At 29.2% G+C, this 12,227-nt stretch overlaps 1 protein-coding gene across 8 annotated transcripts in view; it reads right to left on the reverse strand.

Moving 5' to 3' along the window:
- Window positions 1-1,744, reverse strand: part of LOC129959897 (CREB-regulated transcription coactivator 1-like) — a 42,122-nt gene extending 40,378 nt beyond the window's left edge. For 7 of the 8 annotated variants that reach the window (XM_056072845.1, XM_056072836.1, XM_056072820.1 and 4 more), the window contains exon 1: window positions 1,532-1,744. In XM_056072845.1, coding sequence (XP_055928820.1) covers window positions 1,532-1,642 — 111 coding nt within the window. In that variant the 5' untranslated portion in view covers window positions 1,643-1,744. The remainder of the gene's footprint in view (window positions 1-1,531) is intronic. The other variant, XM_056072812.1, reaches the window with a different exon arrangement.
- Between the last annotated feature and the right edge of the window lie 10,483 nt (window positions 1,745-12,227).

Genomic DNA, 12,227 nt, shown 5'->3' on the forward strand with positions numbered 1-12,227 from the left:
TATAAAATATTAATTGGAAAACAGTGTGGGACTTGAAAATACTTTAATATGTAAAAAAGAATCAAGTACAAGATAATTTTATCAGCTTTAAATTTTATAGTAATATTATGTTCGATAAATATGTTATAATAAAAATATAAAGTAAGGAATAATATTTTGTAAAAAATAAAAATATATGGTGCCTATAATGTTTTAAATTTAATTTTCTTCGCTTTTATAATAACTGCTTTTTAAAATTTTGCATAGTAAAAAATGCAATTCAACTACATATTAGTTTCACGAATTCAACTTATTAAACTGTTTAATTTAAATTTAACTATTTATTTATATAAATAAATAGTTAATCTCTTTATTTATATAAATGAACAAAAAATTTATATCACTAAACGAATGAGAGTAAGAAATTTATGTACTGAAAAGAATAGTTCAAATCTATTCGTAATAATATTTCATATTAATATTTAAATTTTGATTTATTACAAATTTTAACCTTTTAATGTAAGCAGATTTTTTTATCACTACAGGGAATTTTTAGCATGTAAACAAAGATATTTATAAACTAATGTATCTCATACAACTGACTCACCCTTTTAAATTCTTTATTATCATAAATGAAACATTTTACATAATACGCAAGAAATTTCTGCTCCAAGAAAATTAAATCAGTAGCAGTTTGCATTGGATTAATACGAAATGTAAAATAAGAAAGAAAGCAATCAAAATCAATTTGTTGTGAAAGATAACTCTCCAATAACAAAAATTTGAAACAACATGCAGTCAAACTGGATCCTGTCCAAACTAATTAACAATTACATAGTTTATTATTATTGCTATAGCTTTTTTTTTAATTCATCCACTACTGTTGGCCATATATCCATTCTGATAATATCATTAAAAAGGATTTAAAAATCAAACATTTATAAAATGCAAAAGATTAACAAAACGGGCAATTTTTATTATTTGAATTTTTCATTAAAAATTTCGGCATTACTTATTGATAAATAAGTAAATCCTAATTATCAAGTGATTATTTATTTCACAAAATGCGGTTACGAGGAAGAAAAAAAAAAGCTACAATATTCAAAACATTTAGAAAATTATCCTAGTCATAGTTAGAAATAAATATGCAAAACTTCTGCGACGGTAAAATTTTAATCCATCTTCTTGAAATTATAGAATTTTAAGACTGACGTTGCAGTGCTATGGATTTATAAACAAACCGTCGTCACGCGTTACATCCAATAGACTGCTAAATAAAATGTTCAAATTACGGTATTTCCATATGCAATTAATGGAAATAAATGTGAATAAAACAAATATTGCATACTACTATAATGCAATCAATCTTTCAAAAAGCAGAAAATGCATCAATTTTAATGAATTTATAATTAAATATACCCTTCTAAGCGGACAAATATAATGTTGTGACAGCACTGAACTAGCGCTTATATACAAACAAAACAATCGCGAACCAGGATGAGAAAGAATTAATTTTAAAATACTATTTAATATATATCTAAAGCATATTTACTCTTGTTGCTCCAATAACTTCTTTCATAATTTGTTCAAAAGCAGCCGTTTCTTCCGCTTGCTTTTGATTATGAAGTGCTATTTTCTCGCTGAACTTCCTCGGATTCGCCATCTCTGATGTTTTGCTAGTACCTACATACCCTGCAACCCAGTAAATATTGTCCAACGTGAGAATTAATCAATAAAAAATAAAAATACAAACTGAGACGCAGTAAACAAAATGTGCTCGTCGTTTGATAACTCAACTCCAAGGATTAACAGAAATTAGAAAAAAGACGTTAAGAATTTTCACATTTTCATATTCCTTTTTTAAAATTTTGATCATATTATATTATCAACTTCTCTCATATTTCTGGGGCAAAAACTTTATAGAGTATTTTGAAACATCACCATTCAAATTAAACTTGCAACAGATTTGAAAATATAGAGAAGTTAATACGAAGGAAAAAAAAACTTTGCATTCTACAAATACAGATTCAATTTATATCACAAAATATCTACTAATTATTTTTTGTTTTGCTAATAATTAATTACCATTTAGTTTGTCAAATAAATACGACAACATTTTACTTCGATACTTATATCAATTTCTTCGGCAATATAAAGAATAACTAAAAACTTTAACTAATAATTAAATTTTACTGAGACACAATTCTTAACCAATATATACAGGTTGCTTACATTAAAAGATATTTTTCTTACTTTAAAATCTTTTTCTCTTATACCTCTAGAACGACAAAGACCCAACAACTTTCCATATTAAAGCCTTTAGAAAATTATCTTTTTACCTCCACTGATAATATAGAGAAAATATACATATAAAAATGCTAGTGTATGATCCCTTGTAACCATATCGTTTTGAAGGAAAGAAATGAAATGTTGAATCAGGGATTATAATGTATGTAACTAGTTAGTTCCTCGATTAAGGGTAGTGATCGCATACGCTAGTATCTTCAGTAGAACTTGAAGTTTATCCTTGCATCTTGTAATATATGAATAAAAAAAAATCATAAAACAAGGTAATAATTGCGAAAAAGCTTACGCAATTATAATTTTTCATCACAACTAATCTCTTAAGGAAGAGGAGAAAGAACTTTTTGAAAGGAGAAATTCAATATATGCGTCACTCGCTAACCAGATTGCTGAAATATTTTCATTGCAAAGTGATGATTGTAGTAAATGAATATCAAGATTAGAATTAGATCTCGATTGTTCAGGTGGAAATACTTTCATTTGACGACAAACTCTGAGATTTGAATTTACATGTAGCATAAGCCACTAAGAACATTCCTCAATTTCAATTTCAATTCAAGGGCGCATTAAAGTAGATTTTAACAAAATTTTCAACAAGTATAAATAGAACGGGAGAAATCTTTTTTTTATATTGGAAGTGATCGCAAACTGAAGAAATATGTAGCAGTTACGATCTGAAGAAACAGACGTTAATCCTTACGAGTCATGATCATGATTAAATTAATTTAAAATGAATTTATTCCAATCCAAAATGTAATAAATTAATTCAAAAGGTTTAATATTTTAGAGTTTCCTTTCACATCGACGAGGAAACCATCAATGTCAAGTCACTAAATACGAAGTAGCATAATACTGTAAAGTTGAAAAAAAGAATATTAAACAATGAAAATTTTTAACTGTAAAATAATAAAACGGAGGAAGAGCTTGATCGATCTTCAACGTTAGGTTGAAATTTTCGAAGCAAGAAAATTTATTGCTTCGTTTTTTCCCCCGAATTATTGTCTTCAGCTGTTTTTCCAATGAGTGTTGAAGCTAAGTGTGATCTATTACTTTCTTTTTTTCACTCCCCCCCCCCCCTCTTACTATTTCGAACTTTATTCGAGGGTGTTTGGTCAGATATTGTGATGTTTGCTTCTTGGTGAATTAAAAGAATTCTTTAAACAATATGGAGCTCTTCTGAAAAAATTTTAAAGAATGGTAAATTTACCAATGTAGTTCTACATCTTTGAAAAAATGGATATGACGACATTAATGTGATATCGAATGAGGATTCGAAGTTTAGAATTCCCCAAATGAACACTTCAAACTTTTAGTGTGAATTACACTTAAAAATTAAAGAAAAATTCAACTGTCACTGAAGTACACAAAATGTGCAATATACTCGATAGGGTAAAATTATGCTAACTTCCCAGGATCCAATATGTACAACACTGTTATTTAATCCAGAAATCATAATTAATATTTCAGTTGCTAGTGATTTTATATGGGAAAATATAACCTCCCGTTTTCTTTTATATGATATTCTCACTGAAGATGCATTACTTGAAATTTCTGAAGAATTACCTAGAGATAAAAAAAATGAGATGCTAAAATAAGGGGTTTCTTAAAAAAATTGACAGTCGGAAGACATCATCTGTTCTTGTTACTATGTTGGAACTCGTTTGCCTAAGGATATAAGAATAGGGTTTACAAATTAAAGAATGCAACCATTTATTAATAAACCACGTCAGTGTATAAATTGCTTTAGCTTCATACAATCTCAAGGTTTACGAAAAGATATTTTGTCATAAAAAATGAGAAACCTTAATTCTGAAATGAAAAAAAAAAAAATCATTCTGGAATTTGTCAAGTCCCACAAATGTATAAATTGTCAAGATAAGAATTTGGCTACATCGATGGTGTGTCTGCCCTTTGTATATTAAGAAGCAGAATATTATGGAACTAAAACATAGAAATCATTTGACGACTGCTGAGGAGAGATTCATTCACAATCAATCGGGAAAATCTAGCTACGTGTCAGTTGTAGAAGCAAATATTCTATGAATAATATTGAAGAAAAATAATTAAATAAAAAAGGAAGATCATAGTCCTCGAAATGAATAAAATGATCAAATATATTTTTGAGACATTTAATGTTAAAACGATACGGTAAATTAATGTGCATTTTGGAATATTGAAAAAAAAAAAAAATTAATGAAATCACTTTCGCAAGATGTAGTCGCCACAGAGAAGAAATCAGCCTTCTAATCTTGGCGGTAAAAATTCACCGTCTAGAAGAAAGATGCTTTCAACGAACTATACAAAGCATCTAATTGGAAGCGGATGCTTTTGGCTGGACATTTGGGAGTGGGCCTTTTTTATTCCCTACTTTTTTTTTTTTTTTTTTTTTTGCGCCGGTCACTCTTTTGAGTCCTTTTTTAAAATTTTTTAAAGGTTTTTGTTTCATTTCTTCAATGACTTTTGTTTAGTAAAACTGTCAGGATCTTGAAAAAAAAAATTGGTACAAAATTTTTCTTTTTTTTTATTATTTGAATTCTGGAATTTTCCAAAAATAATCGTTAAGTACGAAGATCATTTCCTGTGTTCGTCTAAAAATTTGTTTTATTTAAACGGCCTGATCGGGTGGGGAGGGGGGTGATTCCTGAATCCTCCAAACTCCTCTTCTCCCCCCCCCCCAAAAAAAAACGCACATGACAAAAAAACACCCCATCTAGGTTTTCACACAATACCAATCAGAAAATTCTGATATATATATATTGGTTCAGACTATGAACCAATCCACAAAAGTTTTGGCTACAAGTATTAATCTCAGTACATTGTCACGTAAGATTTCGGGAGTTATCAAAGATAACACAAACAATAGGGTGGAACGAAAAAAAAAAAATCAAATTTTGATTATTAACTTGTAATAGCGCGGAAAGTTGCCTTTTGGTGCAAAAAAAATAAATTATAAATATGAAAAATATTGGAGAAGGTCTTGAGGTGCCACAAGGGCGTTAAAGTTTCATAAAATTAAAATTTGTGAAACATTTTAATGTTTTTTTATGAAACAATCAACTTTTTATTTTTAATTTGTAATAGTGCAGTTGGTATAGATAAGATAAATAAAAATTATAAAAAATATTAAAGTGCATCTTGAGGTGCCACAAGGACGTTAAATTTTAATAAAAACACACTCTTTGCAACTTTTTAAGGATTTTTGCGTGCCTCGATTATGAAATAAAAAACTTTAAATAGGCGTTGTCATATGAATAAAAGTATAAAAACAGTTTTACTATTGCCCTCGCATGGCACTGAGTCGTCGCCAGATGAAAAATATGTTACATTACCATTAAATAGTTTCTTCTGGATTGTTATTTTAATCTAATTTATCAATTGTTATTTAATCTTAAATCTTTTCAACGATCGTTTTCGTGTGATGAAATTTGTTGGATGAACTTAAAGCCAAACTTTTAAATGGAAAATGGGTCCTCGAAGAGAAGTTAATATTGATATAAGGAAATTCACTCCAAGATTATTTTAAAAAGACAAACTCTTCACGTGATATTGCTGATATTGTTGGCAGAAGTCACAGTTGAGTTCAGGAAGTCATTGGAGAATTTTAAAGTAATAGATTAATTGAAAATAAAAGTGGAAGAGGGAGGAAAGATATCCCGAGTGATGTCACAAAAAAGTAAAATTTTGAAAGAAATCAAGATAGATCTTAAAGTGCAGTCAAATTTGTTGCAGAAACTTTTCAAATCATTGGCAGAAGTGTAAACACTGAAACTATGTGAATTATAATTAGACAAACTGGATATAAAGTCAAGTTGAACAGAAAAAACCCTTCATCAACTTGCAAAATTAGAGGGAGGGGGGATGAAAAGTAATAACATTCAGAAGAAAGTTATAATCAACGTTGAAAGTAAATTCAACGTTTTTCGCAGTGATGGTCGTCTCACAGTGTGGATAAAGCCTAATACTGCTTTGATTCCAAAATATTTACACTCTGTAGTTAGCATTGTTGTAGCTCCGTCATGGTGTGGCATTGTATAACTTTAGCCGGGGTAAGAAATTTAGCTTTTAAAGATGGTTTACTAAGTTTAACCATGGTTTACTTCATAACAATGTAAAAAAAAAAATAAATTTATTTGGGTTTAGATGAAATTTCACATTTCAGCACAATAACAATCGCAAACACACGTAACATCAAAATGTGATGTCTTTTTCATAGTTTACACACAATCTATGAACGACATTCGAAACAGCATTCAAAAAACATAAAATTAGAAACAAAGGCCATTTAAAGCAAGTGTTGCAAAAACTTTTCTAGATTTAGTTTACAGTGAGTATTAATTTCTTAATATTTTAATTTGAGCATTTCTCAGTGTAATGGCAACACATTGATACAAGCCAATTTTTTTCATACATCTGTAACGTGCTCGTGCAGGTTAAATTTTATTATTATTTATTTTTGGTATTAGTTGACTTTTTCGACGAGCAGGTTTGCCGAGATAAATATTCACTAAAATTTCCTATTCACTTAGTCTTTTTCGGGAAAATATTCTTAAATTTTGACAGTTATATAACTTATAGAAACCTTAAGCCATTCTGTTCATTATATTATGCAGTTGTCTAATTTTTTGTAAGAACTCGTAATATGTGAACTTTAAATTAAAGTTGAAGTGATTAAAATTCAATTAATACAATCCCCCCCCTTTTTTTTTTCTAATTTTTGAAAAATATGAGTACAAAAAATAGAGTCATTCAGCACTGAAACTTTGTCTGCACTATAGAATATCTTTTTTTTAAAAAAAATTATACAATTCTCAAGGAATGATTCAATAAAAATTTCTGATTCACCATAAAATTCAGTTTTCAATTTTATTTTCAAAAGCTTTAAATGACATAAATAATAATATTTTAAAATGTTTTAGTCAATAAATGTACTTTCAAAAATTATGAAGATTTGAATTTTATTCAAACTTTTGGCCCTAATGAATTTTATTCTGTAGAATATCATTGACATTCAAACTTTTAAATAAATAATAATAATTAAAAAAACGAAAAACAATTTTTTAAAAGAGTTTATGTCTTCTGCGATCGAATCTGACCACATTCTGGAGTTTTGAATATTACAATTTTAGAACAAATAATATTTTCATTATCTAAGGCTAGTCAGCTTTGGGTTTAGTTATATCAACGTCCCGTTGTAAAGCAACACTAAGGCTATTTTGGGACGGACTTAGAATTTTAATTATTAATTAAAAACTAACTTTCCCGCCAAAAAAATTTCATTTTCCCCACCGCCAAATGAGTACGGCTTCAGTTTTTTTCCCCAATAGTAATGAGGCTAGGGTTAACATTTTTCGGCGGACTATTTCAAACGATTCTGTTTATTTTCTTAATGTTTGATGCATTTAAAATTAAACATTGTTAATTAATCGATCTTTCAGATTCATTCTGAAGTACTTTTGAATTAAAATAAAACAGAATAAAGGAAATTAAAAATTTCTAATCCGCATAGCGTTACCCCAACTGGCGTAGAAAAAAATCACGTATTTGCGTTATGTAACTGGAGTTGAAAATTCACGCATTCGCATTGTGTTGACAATTATTATCAACGGATGCGGACTGGATTTAAATTATTTTTAGGTTCGTTGTATGCTTTTGTAATTAAAATGTATTTATGTTAGTTATATATTTTTTGCATATGCTTATAGTTTTAAGTACATCGTTTTTTAAAACCTGTTTTCAACCGTTTATTTTAAACGATTCGTTTTATTTTCTTAGTGTTTGATGTATTTAAAATTAAACATTGTTAATTAATCGATCTGTTCATAATGAACTAAGAAAATTTTGTTGACAAATTCTTGAGATTTTAAATAAATTAAAAAAGATATTCTTTAGTGCCCATAAAGTTTAAACACTGAGTGACTCTATTTTCAGTAATCAGATTATAAAAAAAATGCTTTGTTTCAGTAAAAAATATTATTATATTAATTGAAGATTAATTCTTTCCACTTTCATTTAAAGCATAAATTCTACGGGTGCTAACAGAAAATTAGAGAGATACATATTACGTTATGACTGAAGGCCTTTATAATATTATGAATGAATTATATAACAATCAAAATTTGAAGTTTTAAAATATTTTGATGAAGAAGTATTAAAGTAGGAATTGCATAAAATATTTAATTATTAAAATTTTAACGAACATTAAGATTGGCGAACCGGCTGGTCGCCAAAGGCGGCTAGCAACATAATAAAACATAAGGAGTTATTTAATTTAGTTTGTTTTTTTATATTTTTCTGAGGAATGAATTGCTTTTAACAAATTTTTGTTTTCCTGTATATTTTCATAGAATTTCATACAGGTTGCATTTAAATTATTTTTGACAATCAACAAGGATTTCAAAGTTTCCACTTTCAATTGGGTTTTCTCGCTAGTAAGATAATAATACTAAGATTTTTGTAACCCAATCAGTTTAATCGCGATAAGATGAACCTTTCTTTTTATTTAAAACTGTTCGCTTTTGGCGATCAGTTGATTCCTTGGGAATATTGGTTATATTTAATTTCTTTTAAATCATGATTTGACTGAATAATAAATCGGATTCATGATTCCGCCAAATTGTCTGACATTAAAGCCGCGTTACTTTATTTGTATTAAATAAGTTCAGTCCCATATCATCATAATGCTTTTAAAAACGTAAATATTGTTCCGGAATTTCCACGGGTTCGTTTGGATAGTGGGAGTTATATGGTGTGGAGAACACTCAATCACCAGGCGGCAGTAGAAAATAAAACAACGACGTTTATTTACACGAAGACGCACAGGACAGCACAAAGACGACAACTATATACAGCACAGAAGACGATTATCTTCAGCCGAGACGTACAGCATACAACAGTATACACAGCAGCTCTACTCCGTTGCTGCTCCGCTAGTCCCTGGAAGACGAGTTCTTCACCGTCGCTTCCGACTACTCTTCGACTCCACTGGTCCACGACTCCAATTCACGACGACGACTCTGGTTCACTCTACTCTGCTCTGCTCTGTCGCTTCCGACTACTCAATTCACCACTCGACTCACGACTGCCCGGCAGCTGCGGGTGCTTTCTTTTATAGGTCTTAGGAGGCGGGGCTAGACGCCTCTCAACCAATCAGGAACGTTCGAGGCGTAACTCGGTTCCTACTGGACGGATCGGGAAAATTCTCGATGTTTCGGGTATAATCTATTTTGGCACCAAAGGCCCCAAATTCGTCGCCAAGCTCTGGGACCCCCTATGGAACCCACTATGCTGGGAAGCCGCATTGCAGATTCGTAACAATATCTACCTCGTCTTCTAAATTTTGCGATATTGTAACTTACCTTTTTGTTTGTCTTGTAAATTATACAGATCTTAAACAGAATTCTTCTCCTTAAGCCTTTAACAGCGAAGAAAAACATTGCGATCAAATAGTTAACAAGTAATTAGTTAATTTATTCACTTAAATGAATAAAAGGACATAGACTCAAAATTCTACTTCAATCTGATGCTTAAATACAGTTTTCTAAAGGAATCATAAATATCGAATTATTCATAAGAAAATAAATTAAAATCAGATTTTTTAAAAAAAGCCAGGAGAGCCAGCTAATTGCAAAAGGCGGCTGGTCTGCAACAAAATGCATGCATCTGTCTGTCATAAAAACTCCTCCAAAGCAATAAATTCTAGCGACATGAATTTGCATATGCCTATTTTTAGATCAACTGCGTCATTTTCAACTTTATTTTTTAAAATTTTCAATTAAACAACGGAAAATAGGCTAAACTTCAATATTCTTGATTTATTTTTTTAGAATAACCTCAGAAATAATTACCGCACAAAAAGTATTTATATTCATCTTAAAAAGATACTGATTTTTTTTAAATGATTCTAATTTAATTGTTGTAAATTTTCCCATAATTTCCACACATTTAAAAAAATTTATTTTAATGCAATTAGTAACAATCCATTCCAACTGTTTTAATTAAATTCAAACCAATCTAATTGTTTCATTAAAGTGGTTGAAAAACTTTGATGAATTTTTTTTTTTTTTTCTGGCCGAAGCACGCTTTTCCATGTACAATTACTTCACCCATTAATGAATACAAAACACCCAAGATCCCAAGTTTTAGACTCCAAGTTGGTCTGTAATGATACTATTAAAAGGGTAGTGAGTAAAATTCCTCTGTAAAATTTTGTTTCTGTTTTCAACTATTATTATTTGTATTCTATCTTATATAATATTTATTTGATTCAAAAAGTTAAATTGAACAAATGAGAGGGGGGGGTGGGGGAACAAAAATTCATTATTTGCTGGCTATTACCGTTGTTTAGTAATGACTATTAAAATGAAAATGAAGAAATAAATTATTTTCAAATTTAGTATTATATACGACTCATTCTGAAGTAACAGCAGGGTTATTTTGGGACGTAATTTCGAATTAGGATCTAAGGACGAGGACTACATCAAAGTTAACGGACTTCTATAAAAACTTCCGCAGTAAACAAATGTGATATTTGATATTCAATATTGGTAACTGTGAAGAAATAGGGTCATTGATAATATGTACACAAAGCTATAAAGCCAACAAAATGCGAGAACTTTTAGTTTTAATACTTATTTTGCCCAGTCTTATTATTTTTGGGGGGCGTGGGAGGAGGGTTGGAATTTAAGACTTTTTGACCGTCTGAATTTTTGGCAGTATTAGGAGAGTACTCGATTTTTTATTTGTACTAGAATTATTTCAAATAGAAATAAAAAAAATTTCTCTTCGCGGAAAAAAGAAAAGAAAGAAAAACGAAGCTGTGTCTTTTTCATCCATGTTTTTACTTATTTATTTTGCTTAAATGAGATAAAACTAAGTAGACATAATTTTTTTTTTGTAAAAAAAAAAAAAAAAAAAAAAAAACGACTAAATTGTCTTTACAGTTTATTTTACTTTTAAAAAAGGTATTCCGCAAAATTTCAAATATGAAAGTGAAAAAAAAAAATATTAAAATTTTAAAGTTAAGTACTACTAACTGATATATATATTTATATAGATTTGAGATATTTTTTCGCAGTTTCATTAGTCTTTCAGTAAAAATAAATAAATAAAAATAAAGAAAGGAACAATTGGTCGTGTAATCAGTTTAAAAAAATTATAGATAAATAAATACCATTTAGCTATCAGTTCAAATCACAGAGAAGGAATATCTTTCTCTGTGGTTCAAATTCAACGCAACGTTATTAATAAGAAACTCTAATTATAAATATCACATAATACTTCGTTGAAAATGTATGAGTCATGATTCTTTTGGAAAACAGATTCGATTTCAAAACAAGATATTTTGAATACCTTAATTTTTGTTTGAGCAGTGTTAGAAATCTCCTCTGTATTCAGTCATGACATCCCAATGTTTTGAAATTTTATCTGCATTGAAAGGAAATGAGTTGATGCGAGTAACATAAATTACACAGGATGTAAGAAAGCTGCAAGGCCAGGGTTAACATCCGATTTTCATACTCTCATGTGAAGTATTCTAATCAATTCCTTTAATTGATTGTATCCACAAGATAATTCGATGTTCAAATCAAAATGCGATTCGCAAATCCGGTCAGAAATTTCTAATCAAAAACCTTAAATGCGCGGTTTACTCATCAGAATTCCCTAATTATATTTTTACGAAGTTATTTGCCAATTCCGAACTCAATTTAATAAGTTTAAATTACGTATTTGCGTTCAACGTTGAGTTTTAAATATCGTTTTGAACAATCTTACAAAGGAAATTAAAGATTTTTAAGCAATAATAATCTGCACCAAGGATATCAAACTAGAGGACCAGCAAACGTAATAGTATGTAAAACAAAATTTTTAATAAAAATTTTGTAACTTAATTTTTACAATTCCCGACTATATATGTTTAATCAATAACAAAGCGCAACATTGCCTAA

Source organism: Argiope bruennichi, chromosome 2 (assembly GCF_947563725.1).
Source record: "Argiope bruennichi chromosome 2, qqArgBrue1.1, whole genome shotgun sequence".
In the NCBI taxonomy this organism is placed as follows: domain Eukaryota; kingdom Metazoa; phylum Arthropoda; class Arachnida; order Araneae; family Araneidae; genus Argiope; species Argiope bruennichi.